This window comes from Leucopleurus acutus, assembly GCF_964270905.1.
Source record: "Leucopleurus acutus genome assembly, chromosome: 1".
NCBI lineage: Eukaryota > Metazoa > Chordata > Mammalia > Artiodactyla > Delphinidae > Leucopleurus > Leucopleurus acutus.
This window is the reverse complement of record NC_139142.1, coordinates 1,219,734-1,241,555: the sequence shown is the minus strand read 5'-3', so window position 1 is coordinate 1,241,555 and position 21,822 is coordinate 1,219,734. Positions and strand designations below refer to the sequence as shown.

General features: G+C 58.2%; 1 protein-coding gene across 2 annotated transcripts in view; it reads left to right on the top strand.

Annotated features, from left to right (window-relative positions):
* Positions 1-21,613: 21,613 nt before the first annotated feature.
* The window catches only part of KIF26A (kinesin family member 26A), a gene marked incomplete at both ends in the record, with an annotated part of 39,039 nt that continues 38,830 nt past the window's right edge, over positions 21,614-21,822 (top strand). For both annotated transcript variants that reach the window (XM_082855486.1, XM_082855485.1), the window contains one exon: positions 21,614-21,655. In XM_082855486.1, the coding sequence (XP_082711612.1) occupies positions 21,614-21,655 (42 nt within the window). The remainder of the gene's footprint in view (positions 21,656-21,822) is intronic.

Here is a 21,822-nt window from a genome sequence, read left to right as displayed (position 1 = left end):
CTCCGGCTCCCAACGGCCCATCTCCTGTCACTGGGATCCCAGGGTTATCGCTGGGAAACATCTCTCATTTAGGCCGTTATCCACGTTTACCCAGTGTCTTCCGTCCTTAGATTTCTCAGTCAGGGCCGCCCTCACCCCAGCTACAGGTCACACCTCAATACCTCCTGCTGCGAGTGGGGGCCCCAGGCACTGGTACTGGTCACCTCTTCCTCTTCACTCTTACCAGTCCCCTCTGGTGCCGGCGACAGTGGCAGTGTGGAGGGAGAGGTCTGCCCCGGACTGGGCTGCACCAGGGCCGAGAACAGGGGACAGGAGAGGTGGGGTCTTTCCGCCCATGCAGTGACGGGGGTGTGCGTGTGTGTGTGGGGGGGGGGCAGGAGCTCCCAAGCTCATTGTCTTGGTTACACACCTCTGTGCCCCCTCCCCCCAGTTCCTGCCCACACACACTGCCACTCAGGCCTGTGGACTCAGCAGAGATGTGGGGTGTGGAGTCCCAGCTCCACCATGGAGCGCCGTGTGACCTCTGAGAAGTCACTGCCTCTCTCTGAGCCTCAGTTTCCCCAACTGCAAATGGAAACGATGAAACCTTTGCTACTCACTTTACTGGGTGCTGGTGCAGGTAAACCGCACACAGCGTGTGTGACGAGGTCTAGAGGGTCCGTCACACCTCGGTGGCTGCACCCCGACCTGGGACCAGCCTGGGCTCCCGAGCCCAGGGGACACGGGGGTGCAGCTGGTGGCGCGGCCTCGTGTGGCCACCCTGGACTTAGCCAAACGATGGTGACCACCACCCGCCCCCCCCCACCCCCACCCCCGGGCCGCACCACTGGCTCAGGGTTTGGGCCGAGGACTTTAGGGGTCACCTCCCTCCAAATTTTCTCTTTCTTAAGCTTGGACTCTGCCATTAGCCCCCAGTGGGCAGCTCCGCTGCCCCAACATGTCCAGGTAACTAAAGTGGGCAGGCCGGGGTGCACGGGGCTGCGGGGTGCCGGCCCAGGGCTCTGCCGGGCGTGGAGGGGACGGGGACAGGAATGTTGTGCCCTGGCTCCCCTGCCGCCCAGGGTGGGGAGTGTGGGCGCAGGATGGGGCTTCCAGCGTGGGCTCTGAGGAGGGGTCCGGGCTGCCCTCCTTACCCTCCGGGAGGAGACAGGGTCTGAGAACCAGAAACCTGCCGGCGCGTCCTCACCCTCCCTCTAGTTTCACTTTCCATTTGTTCCCTTCCTCCCCTCTCCCACGAAGTTCCCTTTGAAGTGAGAAGGGACACGGATGGGCGTGTCCAGCCGGCCCTCCCGCCACCCATGGGCGGTACCCGGGTCCCGGGCTTCTGCCGGCTCCGGTCCTCACCTGGGCACCAACTCGGCTGCCGTCCCCACCTCCCCGCAGTGAGCCCGGGCGCCCCGGGTCCCTGGCGGGACGGTGCGGGTATGGTCCCCGGGCCCGGGGCGTGGAACCCAGGGGCGCCGGGGGCAGCGGGCCGGGCGGGGCCGGGAGGCCGGTGAGTCAGGGCCACCCCCGCGTGGGCGCGCCGAGCAGGTACCGGGGCCGCGGACGACCGGCCGCGCGACCTGCCGGCCCGGGAGCCGCCCCGCCCGGAAAAACCGGTCGGGCCGGCGCGGCCCGGGCGCATTCCGGCGGCGGGGGAGGGCGGCCACCCGCTTAAAAGGCGCCGCGGCACTGGCCGCCGCCGCACGGACGCACCGCCGGGCATCGCGGGGCCGTGGGCAGAGGGGACGCGCCGCCGGGACGGCTGGGCTCGCGGGGGCTCGTCGGGCGCGGTCGGTCGGTCGGGGCTGGGTCCGGCTGCCGCGCTCCCCCTGCGTGTCCGGGAGTCGGGGCGCGCGGCCGGGGTCCCGGGCGGCGGGGCTCTTCTCTCCACAGCGCGGCGGACGCGGATCGCGCGCTGGGTTCAGTGGTTCTTAACAGTTCAACAGTTCTGTAGCGCAATTGTGAAATGTTTAGGACCACTAGACCCGGCGGGCCTGCACGCAGCGACAGCAATGGAGCGGCCCACGCGCGGCCCGGGAGCAGGGCCAGGGGCGGGGGCGCCTGGAAGGAGCCCTCGGACCCTGCGCCGCGCACCCTAGGCCGGCCCAGGCCCTCTGCACCTCGCCCGGCAGACCCCGAGGCCGGGCCTGGGGCCGAGCGCAGCGGGAGGCGGCGGGGCGTGATGGCGCCGAGCGCTGGGAAGCGCTGGGAAGCCCTGGGAAGCGCTGGGAAGCGCTGGGAAGGGCTGGGAAGGGCTGGGAAGCGCTGGGAAGGGCTGGGGTTTGGGCGCGCCGGGCCCACGCTCCTGGCGCGCTGCCTGCGCGGAGAAGCCACTGCTGTCCTCCTGTAGCCCGAGCACCCCCCCACCCCTCCGACACTTAAAACTCCGTCGGCTTCCCAGCCGGGCCCTGGCGGTGGCCGCGCGGGGTGAAGGAGCTCTCCTAGCCCTCGGCCTCCCGGTCCTGGTGACGCCGCGGCCGCGCCCTCCGGGGCGGGACTGGGTCGTGGGTTCGGGCTCCCTGGGGGAGAGCTGGAGCCTTCGCTTCGCAGGGGGCCCGTGCGGGGCGATTGCAGGGGCCCAGTGACAGCGTGTGGAATGAATGAAGGACCCCCAGGGACAGAAACGTGTGGGGGGGAGGAAGTTGGGAGACCACGCCCCAGGTAGGGGAACAGGCCCGCGGACTCGGTGGGTCGGACCGCCTTGGCCAGGGCGTCCCCTCTGCAGTGCGTCCTGGGAGCACGCGCCCGATAGGCCCCGTGGGAGCCGCGGGAGCCCGCGTATCTCTGGGAGGGGCTGGCCCCAGGGGGGGCTCAGCAAAGTGTCACCCCATTCCCACCTCCCGCCAGGGCGAAGCGTCCCTCCCGGAGGATGAGACTGACCTGCTCGGGAGCCTGCCTGGCCCGCGGGTGTGGCGCCACCCTCTGGGGAGGGAAGGTCCCTGCCTCCTTGGCCCCGGGAGTAGGGGAGCCGAAGGGCAGCCTGGATGGCGGGTCGGACAGGCCTGGGTTTGAGGCCCACCGGAGGCGCGCGGACCAGCTGGATGGCTTTAGGCCAGTCACCAGCTCGTGAGTGTGGTGGTGGCGGTTCGCGGGGTGGGAGGGCGGATGCCAGGCCCCTACAGGGTGGATGTGAGGACAGGAGGCGTGGCGCGGAGGGAGAGAGCTGGCCGCGCGCAGCAGGATGTGGCCCCAGCCCCGGCTGTGGGCCCTCTGGCTGCCTGGGGGAGGGGGTCGTGTACTCGGCATGAGGGTCCACCTTCCGGCCAGCACTTTCCCCTTTTGCTCAGTAAACTCTACTGCAGCCGCCTCTCGGGAGCACAGCAGGGCCAGGCCGGGTCCACGGTGCTCTGAGGGGTCCAGAGGGTCTCAGCAAGCATGCTGACGCCGTCTCCTGACCGCCAGTGGCAGCTTCATTCGACAGTGTTCTTCCTGCCCCACCTGCTGTGCCCCCAGCAGCCCGGAGGCAGGGGCTCCCCTGCTGGGGTCCAGGTGAGGGGTCATGGGGTGTTACCTAGTCTGTGGTCTGGAATCATTTTGTACGATGTGAATATATACATTACAGACTGATGAAAATAAACATATGTTCTAAAGCATCATCATGTCCCGGGCTGGCTGTCCTTTCTCCCCCGGGCCTCGTCGTGGTCTCTTCTTCCTTCCAGCCCCAGAGGAAGAGAAATGAGGACAGTTGTGTAGGGGGGTGGCCAGGTCCCGACCTGGCCTGGCTGCCAGCCTCTGCCTTGCCTCTGGCCCCGTGGTCTCCCAGCAAGCCCCTAGCCCCTGCCACCAGCTTTCTCTTAGTTGGGGAAGGGACACCTCCTGAAACCTTCTCCCGCCTCCCTGACCCAGACCCCTGGGCCCCTCCCCCCTTCTGTTTTGAGCTGCTGCCTTGAAGAGCCGGGCTGGGGAGAGGGCTTGGTCCCGGGGCCCCAACTTCAGGTGGCTCCACCTGCTTCCAACCTCACCCCATACTGGCGCCCGGCTGGCTGCTACCGTGCCCAGCCTGGCTGGGCTCTGGTCACCGGGAGGGGCAAGGTTGGAGGGCTTAGGGGCTGAAGTGATGGAGGACCCTCCTCGGCCGTACCCACCCCCTCCCCCATCCTGGCACAGACTGAGAGTCAGTCGTGGTTACAAGCCTTGCCGCCCATAAGCAAGTGACCGTGGCAATTCCCTCCTCTCAGAGAGCCCATTGCTTCCTCTGGCAGCGGGGCTGGTAGTGCCCATCTCACGGGGCTCGCTGCAGGGCCACTCCCAGAGCGCTGATGTGGGGCAGAGCTAGAGCTTATCGCAGGGACGGTAATACCTCGTGGGGGAGGGCTGATGGGGGGAAGAGCCCAGGTAGCAATGGGGTGGGGTCTCAGCCCACGCCCCCTCGGTCCCTGGGGCTTTCTGTGACAAGCCCTGTCTCTCCTGACATACATTGCCCCCTGCCCCTGCCCCCCGACCCCTCTCCTCTCTCTGGCATTATGCCCAGGGTCCCCAGTACCCATTCTCTTTAGCAATGGAAGCCCCTAGTGTCCACTGGGCACTTGGCCCCCTGGGCTGCTAGTGTGGGGTTCTGGCCTGCCTCTACTTCCTCTTTCCCCTTTCCGGGTGGAACCAGGCTACTGTGGTGCTAAGCCCGCCCTGGTCTTGCAGACAGAGGGCCACCCTGGGCCATGGCAGAGCCTCCCTGGATGAGGCTGACCAACTCGTCAAGGTTTGCCTGGGACTTGCAGGTTTTAACACTGGAGATTTCCTGTTTTGGGCGCCCTGTTTGTTCAGGGCAAACTGGGACAGCTGATCACCCCACCCTGGGCTAGTTCGGGGGATCCACCACCCTGGTTCCTTGAACCACTTACCAGCTTGTCTTTTCCACAAGAGAAATTAACCTTCTGTCTTTTTAAAGCCACTGTTATTTTGGTCTCTGTTAAAGTAGCTAAACCAGTCTTCTGAGCGAGTGGTCTCCAGCTTTGCCATGTGGCTGTCACCGGGAGGGCTGGCGAAGGTCACCAGGCCCAGGCTCAGAGCAGGGTGGACGGGGAACCCACGCCTTGGCCAGGTTCCCAGGTGATTCTGATCGAGGCCCAAGGCCGGGAACCACTGTCTTAAGTAATCGATCTCAGCAAGAGAAAAGAATTGGAGGAAGGAGGGTAGACAGAGCCCGGAACCTGTGGCTTTTGGAGATGTCCCGAGCCTCTAATCCCCAGGGAAGCAAGAGCCCAGAACAGACACTGCCTGTCGGTCCCTCTGTCCCCAGCAGCCCTGCCTGAGTCCCTAGGGCCTGGGCAGCCTGCTGGAGGCTGCCCCCAGGCTACAGTGAGTCACATCCAGGTGCCCCTGAGGTTGAGGATCTTCACAGAGGAGGAGGGGCAGGTGACAGTTCCCTACTGTCTCCACACCCTTGGTGACTTGGTGAGTGTCCACTGTGACGGGCTCTCTGAGCATCTGCTGCGGTTCTTGAAGACTGCGGGGCACACAGTTGGCAGGGGACATGTCCAAGAGAGCTTCCCTCAAGCCCTCCAGTCGTTGGGGATCACTCTTTTTTTCTTTTTTTTTTTTTGAAGTCTTATTTTATTTTAATTTTTAATCATACCTCATCTAAAAAAATAGCTCTGAAATTGCAATGGATACTATTGAATACACATAGTTGATGACGTTAATCAGGTATTCTTTGTTTTTTTTTAACATCTTTATTGGAGTATAATTGCTTTACAGTGGTGTGTTAGTTTCTGCTTTATAACAAAGTGAATCAGCTGTACATATACATATATCCCCATATCTCCTCCCTCTGCGTCTCCCTCCCACCCTCCCTATCCCACTCCTCTAGGTGGTCACAAAGCACCGAGCTGATCTCCCTGTGCTATGCGGCTGCTTCCCACTAGCTATCTATTTTACCTTTGGTAGTGTATATATGTCCATGCCACTCTCTCACTTTGTCCCAGCTTACCCTTCCCCTTCCCCGTGTCTTCAAGTCCATTCTCTACATCTGCGCCTTTATTCCTGTCCTGGCCCTATGTTCTTCAGAACCATTTTTTTTTTTTAGATTCCATATGTATGTGTTAGCATACGGTATTTGTTTTCCTCTTTCTGACTTACTTCACTCCGTATGACAGACTCTAGGTCCGTCCAGCTCACTACAAAGAACTCAATTTCGTTCCTTTTTATGGCTGAGGAATATCCCATTGTATATGGGGATCACCCTTGTCTTTATTTTTTCAGTGTCTAGAGAGGTAATTAACATATAGTAAAATCTGCAGCGTATGTTAAAAGCGTGCAGCCTGATGGCGTTTGCCCTATGCACACATCCATGAAACCGTCTGCATGGCGTTTGCCCTATGCACACATCCATGAAACCGTCTGCATGGCGTTTGCCCTATGCACACATCCATGAAACCGTCTGCATTGCCAAGGTAAGGAGCAGATCCACCCCCCAACGGGGCTAACGTGGCCCTTTGTGATTACTTCCTCCCTTCCCCAACGCCCCCCACCCGGACACGAAGTTTTCTTTCTTGGAACATTTTCAAATGCAAATTCAATATCTTTAATGGATAAAGGGCTATTTGGTTTACCTATTTCTTCTCAGGGGAGTTTTAGCAGTTTGTATCTTTCAAAGAATTTGTTTATTTAGTCTAAGTTGTCAGATTTATTGGTATAAAGTTATTCATGAAATTCCATTATTATTCGTTTGGCATCTGTAGCATCTGTACAATGTCCCATCTCACGTTCTTTTATTTTTTCAAAATTTTATTTATTTATTTATCTGCCCAGCATATGGGATCTTAGTTCTCCAACCAGGAATTGAACCTGTACCCCTGTGCAGTGGAAGCTCGGAGTCTTAACTGCTGGACCGCCAGGGAAGTCCCCTCCCCTTCTTTTTTTTTTTTTTTTAAACCCAAACTCCCTGATAGTTTTCAGGGAGGATTTTTTTTTTAAGATTTTTAAATTTATTATTTATTTTATTTATTTTTGGCTGGGTCAGGTCTTAGTTGCGGCACCAGGATCTTCACTGAGTCATGAGGGATCTTTTGTTGTGGCACACAGGCTTCTCTCTAGTTGTGGTGTACGGTTTCCAGGGCGCGTGGGCTCTGTAGTTTGTGACATGCGGGCTTTCTCATTGAGGTGCACAAGCTCAGTAGTTGTGGCGCACGGGCTTAGTTGCCCCATGGCATGTGGGATCTCAGTTCCCTGACCAGGAATCGAACCTGCATCCCCTGCATTGTAAGGTGAATCCTTTACCACTGGACCACTAGGGAAGTCCCCCCCTCCCGTCCTTAATATTGATGATTTTGTGTTTTCTCAGCCTGGCTAGAGGTTTATCATTTTTATTGATCATCTGAAAGAACCCACTTTGAGTTTGATTAATGTTCTCATTATTTTTCTGTTTTCTATTTAATTGATTTCCACTCTTTTATCTCTGTTATTTCCCTTCTTCTATTTACTTTAGGTTTTGTTTGTTCTGCTTTTCTAGCTTCTTTTTTTTTTTTTTTTTTTTTTTGCGGTACGCGGGCCTCTCACTGTTGTGTGGCCTCTCCCGTTGCGGAGCACAGGCTCCGGACGCGCAGGTTCAGCGGCCATGGCTCACGGGCCCAGCCGCTCTATGGCATGTGGGATCTTCCCGGACCGGGGCACAAACCCGTGTCCCCTGCATCGGCAGGTGGACTCTCAACAACTGCGCCACCAGGGAAGCCCTCTAGCTTCTTAAGATGGTGTCTGTTAGGCCATTTGAGGTTGACCCAAAGCTCCCTGAAGCTCTGTTCATTGTTTTTTTTTTATATTTATTTATTGATTGATTGATTTGGCTGTGCCAGGTCTTAGTTGCGGCACATGGGATCTTCATTGCTGCGTTAGGGATCTTTAGTTGCAGCACGCAGGATCGAGTTCCCTGACCAGGGATGGAACCCGGGCCCCCTGCATTGGGAGCGCGGAGTCTTAACCACTGGAACAGGGGAGCCCCTCTGTTCATTGTTTACAGTTTTGTTTTCTCTGTGTTTCACTTTGGATAGTTTCTATTTCTAGCTAAATAATTGCTTCTTCTGCAGTGTCGATTGGTATTAATTACATCAGTGTAATTGTCATCCTGGACATTATATTTTCCACCTATGGAAGTTCGATTGGGTCTGTTTAATAGTTTAATCTCTGCTTAATGTATTTAAGCATTCCTAGATCTTCTTGAACATACTGAAATAGTTACAAAAATAGTTTTAATGTTCTTGTGAACTGATTTTATCATCTGCATCACTTCTGGGTCTCTTTCTTTGTGTGTGTGTGTGTGTGTGTGTGTGTGTGTGTGTGTGTTATTTATTTATTGAAGTATAGTTGATTTACAGTATTGTGTTCATTTCAGGTGTACAGCAAAGGGATTCAGTTATGTGTGTGTGTGTATACATCTATCTATCTACCTATCTATCTATCTGTCTACCTGTCTACCTATCTATCTACCTATCTACCTATCTATCTACCTACCTATCTATCTACCTACCTATCTATCTATCTATCTATCTACCTATCTATCTATTCTTTTTCAGATTCTTTTGCTTTATAGGGATATTGATATTGAGGGACTTCCCTGGTGGTCCAGTGGTAAAGAATCTACCTTCTAATGCAGGGGACGTGGGTTTGATCCCTGGTCGAGGACCTGAGATCCCACATGCCACAGGGCAACTAAGCCCGCGCACCACAACTCCTGAGCTCGCACGCCTCAACGAGAGAGGCCACGTGCCACAACCTTTAGAGCCCACGCGCTCTGGAACCCTCACGCCACAACTAGAGAAGAGAAAACCCACACGTCACAACGAGAGAAGCCTGTGTGCCGGAATGAAAGATCACATGTGCCTCAGCGAAGATCCCACATGCCGCAACTAAGACCTAATGCAGCCAAAAAAAACCAAAAAACAAACCAGAATTAAAACACCCCAAGATATTGAATATAGTTCCCTGTGCTATACAGTAAATCCTTGTTGTTTATCTATTCTATATATAGTAGTGTGCATGTGTTGATCCCAAACTCCTAATTTATCCCCCTTTTCCACTTTGATAACCGTAAGTTTGTTTTCTATGTCTGTGAGTCTGTTTCTGTTTTGTAAATAATTTCATTTGTGTTATTTTTTTAGATTCCACATTTAAGCGATATCATATGCTATTTCCATCTGACTTACCTCGCTTAGTATGATAATCTCTAGGTCCATCCATGTTACTGCAGACAACATTGTTTCATTCTTTTTTATGGCTGAGTAGTATTCTGACATATACCTACACAGATATATCTCACATCTTCTTAATCCATTCCTCTGTTGAGAGACACCTAGGTTGCTCCCATGTCTTGCCTATTGTGAATAGCGCTGCTATGAACATTGGGGTGCATGTATTTTTTCAAATTAGAGTTTTCATCTTTTCTGGGTATATGCCCAGGAGTGGGATTGCTCTAACATATGGTAATTCTATTTTTAGTTTTTAAAAGAACCTCCATACTGTTTGTTCTCCATAGTGTGCACCAATTTACTTCCCACCCACGGTGTAGGAGGCTTCTCTGGGCCTGTTTCTGTTAACTGAGTTTTCTCCTCATTTTGCGGTTTTCTGCTTCTTTGTGTGCCTGGTCATTTTTGATTGGCTGCCGGGCATTGTGGCTTTAAACACTGTTGGCTGCTGGGTAATTTTGTACAAACATCGTGAGCCTTGTCCTGGGATGTGGTTGAACTGCCTGCAGAAAGTTTGATCCTCCTGAGGATTGCTTTTAGCTTTGCTAAGCAGGAGCTGTTCAACATTTATTCTGTTTTATTCTGTTGCCCCAACCATGAGGCAGCCCTCAAGTCCTCTACCCAGCACCTTGCAAACAGTGAGACTTATTCCTTCTGGGCAGTGGGAACACACACCATTCCCAGCATGTTTAAAATTTTTTTAATTATGGGAAAATATACAATACATAAAATTTATTCTTTTAACCTTTTTTTTTTTTTTCGGTACGCGGGCCTCTTACTGTTGTAGCCTCTCCCGTTGCGGAGCACAGGCTCCGGACACGCAGGCTCAGCGGCCATGGCTCGCGGACCCAGTCACTCCGCAGCATGTGGGATCCTCCCGGACCAGGGCACGAACCTGTGTCCCCTGCATCGGCAGGCGGACTCTCAACCACTGCGCCACCAGGGAAGCCCTCTTTTAACCATTTTAAAATGCACAGTTCTGTGGCATTACATACATTCACATCGCTGTGCAACCATCCACCTCCAGAACTTTTTCTCATCTTGTGAAACTGAAACTCTTTCTCCATTAAATGATAGTTCCCTGTTCCCCTCCTCCCAGCCCTTGGAACCACCGTTCTACTTTCTGTCTTTAAAAAAAAAATTATTAATTTATTTGGCTGCGCTGGGTCTTAGTTGTAGCATGCGGGAGCTTTGTTGTGGCGCAAGGACCTTTAGTTGCGGTGTGCATGCAGGATGTAGTTCCCCGACCAGGGATCAAACCTAGGCCCCCTGCATTGGGAGCACAGAGCCTTAACCACTGGACCACCAGGGAAGTCCCTCTACTTTCTGTCTTTCAGAGTTAAGACAGTTACCTCAAATGAGCAGAGTCGTACTGTACTTCCATCTTCTGTGACTGGCTTGTTTCACTGAGCAAATGTCCCCAAGGCTCATCCGTCTTGTGGCAGGTGTCTGGATTCCCTGCCTTCTCGAGGCGCAGAGCAGTGCTCCACCGTGTGGAGGGACCGCAGCTTGCCGACCTGCTCCTCTGTCAATGGACACTTGAGTTGCCTCCACCTTTGGGCTGCTGTGAGTGATGCTGCTGTGGACATGGTGTGCGCGCATCTGCTTTGGTTCCCACGTGGTTGAAACGCAGGCAGCTTTCCTTCTGTTCCCTCCCGGTGGCTCCTTCTCTGGCCTTGGGGAACGTCCTTTCCTTCACGTGCCGACGGGCACTGGGCTAGAGACTCAAGGGGCCCCCTTGCCGGTCTCCAGAGCTGTGGTGGTTCTGGCCGCTCTTCTCTCTGAGACTCTGCCCTGCAGACTCGCGCAGCCTTGGCTGCCCCAGAGTCCCGACGGTGTGCGCTCTGTCCGGGGATGCCTGAGAGCTCCCCCTGGTGCTCCCTCCATGTGCTGAGGCCCGTCAGCTCTCCCCGGCCAGTGGGCTGGGCCAGCGCACGCCCTGCCTCACCTGCTGCCCTCTCTCAGGGGTGCCTGTCCCGTCCTGCCTGAGAGCCAATGTCTGAACTGTTGCTTCACCCATTTTGTCCCTTTTTGAATATTTCTGGTGGGAGTGTGAATCTGGTCGCTGCTGCTCTATCTTGGCTCAAAAAGCCCCCCGCCCCGTTACCGCAAGAATAGTGGCTCAAACCGCGCCCTGTGGTCTGCTGATTCTCTGCCATGGTCCTTTCCCAGAAATGTTTCTGACTGTCCCCAAGGGACGACAGTATTGTGACAGACACACGGTTGGGGGGGGGGTCCCCATCGTGCTCTCCTCTGGAGCTAGATCTCTCCTGGACTCTTTGTGCTTACCACCCCCGATGCTGGATTTTCCTGGGGACTCAGATGTTCCGCTGGCTCAGTGCTGGGGCATGGAGGCTTCGTCAGAGCCCACCTAGATCCACGTGTAGCTCGTCACACGTGCGCACAACTTCCCTGAGGGCCTGGCCTCAGCAGAAGTGGGTGGAGGTGGCCACCTCCAGGAGTGGTTCCTGGGGGGTGTCTAAGTGGCAGAGCCAGCTCAGTCCCGGCAGAGGGGACCCTCCAGGTACCTTGTCCTCCTCGCTCCAAGACTCAGCCTTCCTTTATCTCCAGACCAAGTCCCCATCGTGCCTGAAGAGTGTCTTGGGAAGATGCCCCAGCACGCAGGCCAAGGTGACATGCCATGGGCAAGGTGACACTTGGCCATACATTTTGTGAAGTCTGGCTTCTTTAGTCTTTGCTCCTCGTTTTAAAAACCATTCAGATAAGTGTTTAATTTTCCTTTGGAGTCACTTTGGTCTCAGACCGTGGGTGGTGATATAAAGCACTCAATTGCTTTCTTTGTAATTTCCTCTGGGATTTTTCTCTAGAGTTATTCAGAAGTATGTTTTCACTTTCATCTACATTTCTAAATTAAACAAATAATTTCTTTTAAAAGTGAACTTTAAGCGTTTATATAATTTAAAAAGTCAAATAATAATTATAAAACTTGTTAAGAAAAACAGGAGCTTCCTGCCCCAAGTTAGCATACCATGTCACAATTCCTTTCTGGTACAGTTTTTAATTAAAAAAATAATTGCCTCATTTTTTAATTTGCATAGTTACGATGGAAGTTTATATCCCTTCTAAATGTGTTCAAACACATTATGTAATCTATATCCTTCCTTCCCTCCCTCCCACCCTCCCTCCTTTCCTCCCTCCCTTCCTCCCTCCCTCTCTTCCTTTCTTCCTTCCTTCTTTCCTTCCTTCTTTCTAAGGCCTCCCTGTACAGTGCTCTGAATGCCTGCTCCAATCTGGACCCTAGGACTCAGCTGACACCTGTAAACCTCTGTTCACCACCCTGGAAATGCCCTTTATCTCTTTCCTGGGTTGGAGTCCCATTTCCTTGATCCCATGTCCTCTTTTTCCTTGGTTTAGTTCTTTATTTGGGAGGAGCCCATCTGCCAGGAACTTGGAGAAAGGGAAAGATCAAAGGCCAAGTTTTTGTCTTCATTCTACTTTTCTACTCAGTTGATAGTTGGGCTGGGTATAGAATTCTAGATAGGGAATAATTTTTCCTCAGCGTTTTGGAAACTGCTCTATTCTCTTCTAGTTTCCATTTGCTACTGTTGAGAAGTGGAGGCCAATCTGCTTCTGGCTTGACATGTGGATTCCTCCCCCCATCGCAAGCTTTTAGTATCTTCTGTTTGTTCCTGGTGGTGTTTTGAGATTTCACAAAGATGTTGGTCTTTCTTTCTTTCTTTTTTTTTTTTTTAATTGTGGAAACCATTAAATCCTCAGTCCTTAGTTCTGGGATTTTTTTTTTCATTATTTCCTTACCCATATTTTTTCTGCTCTTTCTTCCTGCAACTACTATTATTCAGATATTGAACTTCTTACTCTAATCCTGTAATTTTCTTTTCTTTCTCCTCCCCTTATTTTTCTCTTTCTTTTTCTTCTACTTTCTGGGGTATTTCCTTGATTTTATCTTTCATCCTTTCGAATTTTATTTCTGTTATCACAGTTTTATTTTCCAAGTGCTTCTCTTATTGTTCTCTGAATTGCATCTGTACTTAAGTTCATGGAACTCAACGTCTTCTCTTCTTTCTTTGAGGAACCCCCATGGTCATGCCCAGGATGAGTGAGGGATGGTGGTTCATGAGGCATGCAGATGTCCTCGACATGGTCAGTGGTGTGCCTGGACCCTGGGGTCCCTCAGCACCCCCATCTTTATTCATCCAGCACACCAGCTCATGCTGTTTGCATGCTCAGTGTGTGTGGTCCATCATGCTTTACACTCTTGTGTAAGCTGTATTATGCACACACACACACACACACCCAACCTGTGTTCAGAAGGGCAGCTTCATGTCCAGCCCTGGTTCCTGCAGATCCAGAGCTGAGCTGGACTCTGCCCCTGCCCTGGAGAGGTGAAGGGAGCTGTTTGTATGGGACAGTCACCCAGACGGGCGCAAGGAAGCAGCAAGGCCATTTCTGGCACGTTGTCGGGGCAGCGATGCAGCTGCACTAGGGCTTCCCCAGGGCTTTCCAGCTTGCACCCCCTGCCCCCATGTGTCCCTCTACCCTGGTCATTGCCTGTCCTCGAGCTAGAGGTTGAGCCCAGGTCTTTGAGGGGTAGGGGGAGACGGAGCAAAAACGGGGGTGAGGGAGGAGGAAGGAGTCGGGGTGGGCTGAGGCCTGTGGGGATGGGGGGGACACAGGGAGGCACGTGGAGGGGATGCTGAAGAGGTCTCAGGGCTGGCACCTCTCACTCTCAGGGGTCTAAGCAAGCCCCTGCCCCTCTCAGGGCCTCAGTTTTCCTATCTGCATAAGAGGGAAACCAGACGGTTTCTCTCTTAAATATTGATGCATTCTTTTTCACCAGAGACTGTGGCCAAGGGGCGCCATCTGCCGGCCACAAGTGGCAGTGTCCCCATTGCAGCTGTGGCTGTGTGAACACAGGGGATTGGCTTCCCGGAGTCCTGGTTCCTGCCCTCTGACCCCATCAACCAGGGAGTCGGGGAGGAGGGGTCTGCTCCTGCTCCTTGGTGACCTTCCTGACTGGTTTCCTGTCTTCCTTAAACATTCACTGACACCTGGGAATCAGTGACACCTGTGCCCTGGAGGGGCACAGGAACATGCCAGGTGCGGCAGGAGTACCAGGACTGGGGGACTAGTTCTGCCTAGGGCTGGAAGCCTTCTTGGAAGAGGTGGCATCTGAGTGCAACCTGAAGTTGGAGTTTGTCAGCTATGAGGGGGAAGTCCAGGCAAAGAGGACAAAAGAAGTTGAAGGAGCGGAGCCCAAATAGGAGGAGGTCCAGGCTGGGTGCCTTGCGGGCTGGCTGAGGGACCACCACTTTCTGTGGGGCACCTCAGAATTTCTACTGGGGCTGGGAGCCTTGCAGGCTGGGCTGGAGGGCCAGAGTGCTGCTGTCATGGTGCGGCCACTGATTACAGGGTTTGGGGACCACTCGGTGCCACGTACATCTCCTCTCGGGAGCTAGGGAGGTGCAGACAGATCAGGACTGCTTCCATCTGGGCCAGGAAGTGTCCTCAGGCGGGTCAAACCCGCTGACCTAGGGCTGGGCTGGGCAGGTTTGGGCAAATCATCCCAGGGTCGGGGTCTGACCCTGCAGCCTTGCTCTGGATCGGGTGGGAAGGAGGGCCAGTGTGAGGAGGCCAGAGCAGACATCCACGTGGGGGGCCAGAAGGGCTGCACCCAGGAAGGGGATGGAGGGCAGGGGCCCCTCTGCAATGGGACTTCACACAGGACTTAGCAACAAAGAGCATGCCTGGGAATCACTCATGCCTTTATTTCTTCAACAACCATCAGTGGCATCTACCCTGTGTCGGGTATGAGAGGAACAGCCGATTTTCTAACGGGGATGATGCGCAGTCAACGAGACAAATAAGAAACATTCATAGTAACGCACGGTAGGTGCTGAGGAGGAAAACTGAAGCATTGCAGTGCTGGGGAATATTGGGAGGGTTTGGGGTTTTAGGCAAGGTGGGTAGGGAGGGCTTTGCCAGGAAGGTGACCTTCCAGAAGAGAGAGAGAGAGAGCAGAGTGGATGTCTGGGGAACAGCGTCCCCTGCAGAGGGAACAGGAATGAGCCCCTGAGGGGGCCGTGCTCAGCAACAGCAAGGAGTCTGTGAGGCTGTGGGACGCTGGGGCTCCCAGGGCATGAGAAGGGAAGCAAAAGTCCTGAGCAGAGAGGTGGTGTGGTATCACCCACCGGCTCGAAGGCACCCCTGGCTGCTGTGTTGAGAGCAGACCCAAGGAGGTGGCAGTGGTCACAGAGCCTCCAGTTAGGGGCCCCTGCAGTAAACATGACGGTGGCCGGGACAGGGCATGGGCAGCGCAGGCTGTGCAAAGCAGTCTGACTCTGGTCATTGTGTCAAGGGCGCGGGAACAGTAAATCCTGATGGATGGGACCCAAGGGCGCCGAGAGCAAGCAGGAGTCAAGGATGACTCCAGGGTGATTGAACTGAGTGAACGAATGAGCGAGTGAATGATGGAAAACCCAGCACCCAGGAGGCCCCTCCTCCACTGCCCTTATCTGAGCCCATCCCCACGTGACTTGAAGAAAGGGCCAAGGGGCGGGCCCTTGCGCCACGGCGCTGGCCGAGGTGCTGAAACCACGGTGCTGGAGGTGGTCCCATCTCTCTGGGCCTGGGGCTCCTCCTGGCGTGGGGTGCTGGGCAGGGGTGCGGGGCAGAGGGCGGGGGGGGGCTGGCCCAGTGACCGGTGAGGGTCCCTGTTCCACAGGGCACCGGCCTGACTCTGCTGGTCTCTCTCTCTCTCTCTCTACTTGATACACCCTTATCCTGCAGCCCACTGCGGCAGGGGTGGGGGTGGGGATGTGATCATCCTCGCCTCCTGCTTCTGACCCCCGGCTGAGAGCCCCCAGGTCAAGGCCATGTCCTGCCCTCCACAGCTGCACTACTGAGGCCAGGCGCTGGGGGTGAAGGGGCTCCTGCACAGACGCCGGATCCAGACGGCCTGGGAGGCATTCCGGCAACTTAGTTCACCACTCTGCCTGTTTCCTCATCTGTGTGCTGGGGGTCGCAGTAACACCCCCTGCTAGAGTTGTTGTGAAAATTAAATGAGTGGCCCCCAGCACTCAGCCACCCCTGAAGGAGAACTGGGAACATGGCTGATCTTCTCCTGACCTGAAGCCTGCCCCCCCAACCCCCCCGGAGACCCTGCCCTGAGCCGAGGTGGGCTTCCCTTGCGGACACGGTGGGGCTGTCATCACGGGCCGCCCTCCTGAGGCGCCCCTCACCCACCCCAGACATGAGCCCAGCCTCTTGGAGGGGTGCTGAGGGGGCGCCTGGCGAGCTGACCAGACTTGGAGAAGCTGGGAGGGTCCCAAGCCCCCCTTGAGATAAGGGGGAAGGTTTCTTTCCCTCCCCCACCCTGCCCATGGAGGGGAGGGAGGGGCTGCTCCATGCTGAGTGGGGTCCTAGTTCGAGGACCTCAGATCATCTTATCTCTGGCAGCTTAGGCACTGCAATCCTTTTTTTTTTTTGCGATACGCGGGCCTCTCACTGTTGCGGCCTCTCCCGTTGCGGAGCACAGGCTCCGGACGCGCAGGCTCAGCGGCCATGGCTCACGGGCCCAGCCGCTCCGCGGCATGTGGGATCTTCCCGGACCGGGGCACGAACCCGTGTCCCCTGCATCGGCAGGCGGACTCTCAACCACTGCGCCACCAGGGAAGCCCTGCAATCCTTCTTGAACTCTTTATTAAACACCCACACTCATGGTTTAAATGCCCTGCAAGAGTTAAAACCACACGGGGGGGGGGGTGGTGGCGGGGAGAAAGTGGAGAGAAGCCTCTCCCTGGCCCACCCTCTCCTCTCCGCAGAAGCAACAACTCCTACCTGTCCCTTGCGTCTCTCCCAGGAAAGGTCCAGGCCTTTATGGGCATAAATGTTCTCTAGAAACGCAAACCTGACCCTGCTGCACACTGTGTCTGGGTATCTTTCCGGGATCCCCTGGTTTTTGACCTGTGTCTACTGTCAGCGAGGATCGAGTATTAGGATCTGTTGGCCGTTTCCCTACTGGTCCCCTTTGCCACCATCATAGAGACTGCTGCCAGGCATTCAGCTTCCAAAGTGCAACGTGGACGCATGTCAGGATGCCAGCCCAGCTCTCAGATTGCTGGCTGGAAGGGCTTCTTAGAAAGGCTGGCTGGGGGTGGGCTGGAGACCACCCACGGGAACTTGGGTTCCATGTGGAGCTGGGGGCATTTCCCAATGTCCCCAGCAGGTCGTGGTGAGGTGGGGGTATGGCTCAGGCTCCCCATGCCCGGTCCAGGACTCTGACCACTGCAGCCTGGTGCCCTCCCGCTGTCCTGAATACTGCCGCGTGGGGTCCGATTGGGAGCCGAGTCCAGCAATGAATCCTGTCAGAGCTCCACTCCACTGCAGGGGCTTTTCTCCTTTGCTCCCTTGGCCTAGATTTCCCCGGGGACAGCTCTGACTGGCCGCGGCGTGCTTGGTAAATTAAATGTTAAAAAAAATCCCCACGATGGCTTTAATCAATCCACTGAGAAGGTGGCAGCCCCCTCCCAGAAGAGCGGGGTCCACTGGAGGAAGCGCCCCAGGATCAGGGTCTTGGAGAGGTGGGGAGGGAGGAGGGTGGGAGGTCCCCAGGGTGGCCTCCAGTGGCCGACAGGAGGGGCTGAGGAGGGGGAGTGGGCGACTCCGGGCCTCCTTGTGGCTTTTGCCCTGATCTCTGCCCCAGGCCAGGAGTGGCCACGGGGATGGGGAGGCGGGCAGCTCCTCCCGGGTGTCTCTCCTGACGCGAGGCCCGGGTCGGGCAGAGCAGTGGTAATGGCCAGCCCTGCGCCGGGCAGATAAGGTGTTTATGATGAGCCCTTCGGGTGCAGTCAGGTGGAGACAATGTCCTCCAGTTGCCACTGGAGTGTCAGGGGAGGAACGCCGTGAAGCAGGAGGGTCTCCCGGCGGCGGAAGAGGGGTGAGTAGGGAGAGTCCATGGTCCTTTCCAGGGGGCAGAGGGGGCTGCGGGGCTGGCCCAGCCCAGCTGTCATGTCAGGCCATCTGCGCACCTGCGCCTCTGAAAGGGCCCAGCGCTGTGACGTCCAGGCCCTCGCTTCTCTCCATGCCTGCTTACCTTCCGCATCCTGTTCAGGTCCATCTCCCCCGGAAGTGTTGCCTAATACCCACCCCGCTAACTCCCAAAGACCTCGCCGTGGGCCTAGGTTGTTTAGGAAACCCTGTCCCGGGGCTCCACCCTCCCCAGGCAGGCGTCCCGCCGCCTGGCCTGCGCCCACAGAGGGCGCCCGTCAGCTTGCGAGGCTGGGGGGCTGCGCACTGAAGGAGCGCGGGATTCGGACCTGAGTTTGTATTCCGGTAGAACCCAGCCCCTGATCCCCGAGCGTCCCGCCACGGACTCCGAAATTTGGTCGCGCCTGGCGAATAGCAGGGATCCTCCAGCCCGCAGGAGTTCCAGGAACGGCCGGAGGGGTTCAGGTCAAGGGCAGAGAAGGCTGCAGGTGGCTGCGGAATCGGGGTGCTGGAGTGGAGGCGCTCTGCGGTCCTGGTGGGACGGGCCTTAGGAGTCCGTTGACCGAGGCTGGGGTGTGGGATGGGGGGGCTTCCGAGGAGGGGCCCCAGACAGGAGCGCTGTGGAGCATGGGGAGAGGGGGGAACGCAAGGTCACTGGGCTCCCTACACATGTCTAGGGACTGGGACCCCCAAGGCGCGGAGTCCCCAGGGCGGATTGGAGTGGGAGGGGTCACGACACGCCCCCTGTCCGCTGGGGTTTTGCGGAATCCCGCTAGGCGCTGCCGCCCGGACCCTGTGCTTCCCGGCCACAGCACCCGGTAGGAGGCGCGCGAAGCAAGGGGGTGCGGACCCAGGCCGGGTCCTGGCCCCCATCCTCCGCCCCAGGGCCAGCAGGGTACTCGCCCCCCGCCCCTCCTCCTCGGGTGTGGGTGTCCGGGAGTCTGGCTCGCCGCTCTGGCGGAGGGGGCGCTGTCGGCGCGGGCGGGCGGGGCCGGAGCGCGGGGGCGCGCGGCGCGGAGCCAGCGCAGGGGCCGCCGACGCGGGCCGCGGAGGACTGGGGACCTGGCGGGCTGCCCTGCGCGGTGCGGAGCGCGGCGGAGGCGGGCGCGCGGCCAGTGAGCGCGCGGGCGGGGAGGCGGCTGCGGCGGCGGCGGCGGCGGCGGCGGCGGCGCCGCTGCTCCCCGCGCTCCGCTCTTCCATGGCGCTGCCGGGGCCGCCCGAGCCGCCCCGCGGCGCGCCCCGCAAGGCGCCCAGCCTGCTGGAGATGGGGGCGCTCTGCCTGGACTCGGAGATCATCCTGGGGTTCACCAGCCACCTCCTGCGGCGCCGAGCCAAGGTGAGGGCCGGGCGGCGGGACCCGGCTGGCGGCAGAGGCGCCGTCCCGCTACTTTGCGGCGCGGCTCCCGCGGCCCAGGGTGCGGCGCCGGAAAAGAGGCGGCAGGTCCCGAGCAGCGTCGCGCAGGCCGGGCCGCACTTTTCCCCCTTAGTGCTGCCCTATCTCTCTCTCTCCCCTCAGCGAGGCGTCCTGAGCGGGGGACTGTCGGCGAGGGAGGAGAGCGCAGCGCAGGGACTCCGAGTCCCACCGCGCGCCTTGCTGGGGAGGGAGAGGCTGGGGGCCGCGGGCCTCGCGGCTGATCCCGAGTCCCGAGGTGGTCCAGGTTCCGCGGGACCGTGTCTGGCCGTCCCCGGGAACCCGGGTGTAGGGTGTGAGCGTGTGCTTCTGGAAGCGCCGCAGCCGTGCGGACAAACGAAGTTGCGGGTGTGGCCGGCCCCGGGCATAGGACAAGGGCTCCTGGGGCCGATGTGTTTCCGGAGGTGCAGGTGAGGAGTGTGTGCGTCGGCGTGCTATAGAGTCGCGCTTCCCGGGCCTGCGTATGTGTGTGTCTGTGTCCCAGAGCAGTTGAGGGGCGGGGGCTGCGATGTCCCGCGGTACCCAGATCCGGACGGGGGTGACGCCCCTTTCCTTCGAGGAGCTAGAAAAGGAGAAGAGCTTCGGCGTCCAGGCCGAGTGGAAAGGGGCTGGACGACGTGGGACCGTGGAGTGAGAGTGGGGACCCTTTGGCCACTTTATGCTCCCCTCGCCGCTTTGCAGGCCAAGAACAACTGGGAGAGCCAGGAGGGGCAGATCACCCCGCTCCACTCTTTTCTGGGGAGTGAGTGCGTAGGTGGAGAGGACCTTTCTAGTGAAAGGGAGGGTGGGCAAAACATAAAGAAGGAGTCGCTTTGAGGGGCTCAGGAGAGGCGGGGAGCGGCTCGAATCTGTGTGAGGGTCGCACTGCGTGCCGGGGAGCTGCGGTTGGGGTCTCCGCCTGGGCCGCGGTTTTCCAGCCACCCTCTGCTCTGGCTCCGCTCCTTCTAGCCCCCCTCCCCCGGCGCACCTCTTCGCCCCGGACGTGTGGCGCGAGGCCTCTTCCGAGCCTCGCGGCGGCGGGTGCGCAGCGGCCAGCAGGGGGCGCTCGCGTCGCGAGAAACCGGGTGGCCGCGCCCGCGGAGCCCGACCCTGGATTTCTGGCTGACCCAGAGCCGGACCCGGATCCGCCTGCCGCCTCGGATAGCGAAGACACTTAGGGCTGAGCTGGAGCGGGAGCAACTGGTCGCCGGAGAAGGGGGGCGACCTCCCAGCCGGAGACTAACAGGCAATTAATTCCGGAGCTAAGTTCCCATCTGCCCGGCCGGCTGACAACAGGTCCCGCGCACACCCCCAGGGCCACCTCCTCCCTCTTCCCGGGCGCACGGCGCGCACACCGGCCTTCTTGCACACGCGCGGCTGCAAAGACTCGCGTGCCGTTTGCAGACACGCCTAGGCACAGATAGACTGGCATGGGCGCTGCACGTTCCGAGGCGCAGAGCCCGGCGATGCTCACCCATGCGTGACAGTTAGACCCAAAGTGTGGCCACCGACACGCGGAGTGCGCTGGATTTTCAGGAAAAAGCGATCGGGAGCCTGGGGGCCGGGGTTCCCTTCCACTTTGTTGTGTGACCTTGGGCAAGACCTTCCCCTCCGCGGCCTCAGTTTTCTCGCCTGTAAAGTGACGAGTGGGTTGGGGCCTCCCAGGAGACCCCAGTGTCCCAGGAGAGGAGCCGGAAGGCGCATACGCGCGCGTGCGCGGGGTATCTCACCGCGGCCCCCAGCGCCCCTCCCTCGGGCTGGGACTCGCCTAACAGGTTGGGGGCCTCGGAGTGGGTGCGGCCGCGCGGCGCTGCGGGACCCCCTCCCCCACACACTGCAGAGCGAGGGCTTGGGCGGGGCGGGACAGCTCTCCCGGAGCCCCGCCCCTCCCCGCCCCCGGAGTCCCCGGCCCCGCCCTCGTTTCCGAGCGCGCTCGGCGCCACAGCCATCGCGCTCTCCGCCACTTGCCTGCTCCGCGAACTTCGGAGCGGCCGGCCTCGCCATGGGGGCGTCCTCAGGCCGGATCACGTAGCCGCGGCGACCCCGGAGAGCCCTCGTGGCCCCGAAGCGACGGCACAGCCCTTCCTGCGTCCCGGCCATGGGCAGCCGCGGCGCCCCCCTGTGTGCGGCGCAGCCCGCGGTACGCGCAGCGGGGCACGAGAGGGAGGCGGGCGACGGGGGGGCCGGCGGACGGCCCGGGACCGAGCCCGGGACGCAGAGGACACTGGCAGGGTGCGCGGCGCCCCCTGGGGGCCGGGCCTGGAGCGGAGCGCGGGTAGCGACGGGCCTCCTGCTGGGGGGGGGGGC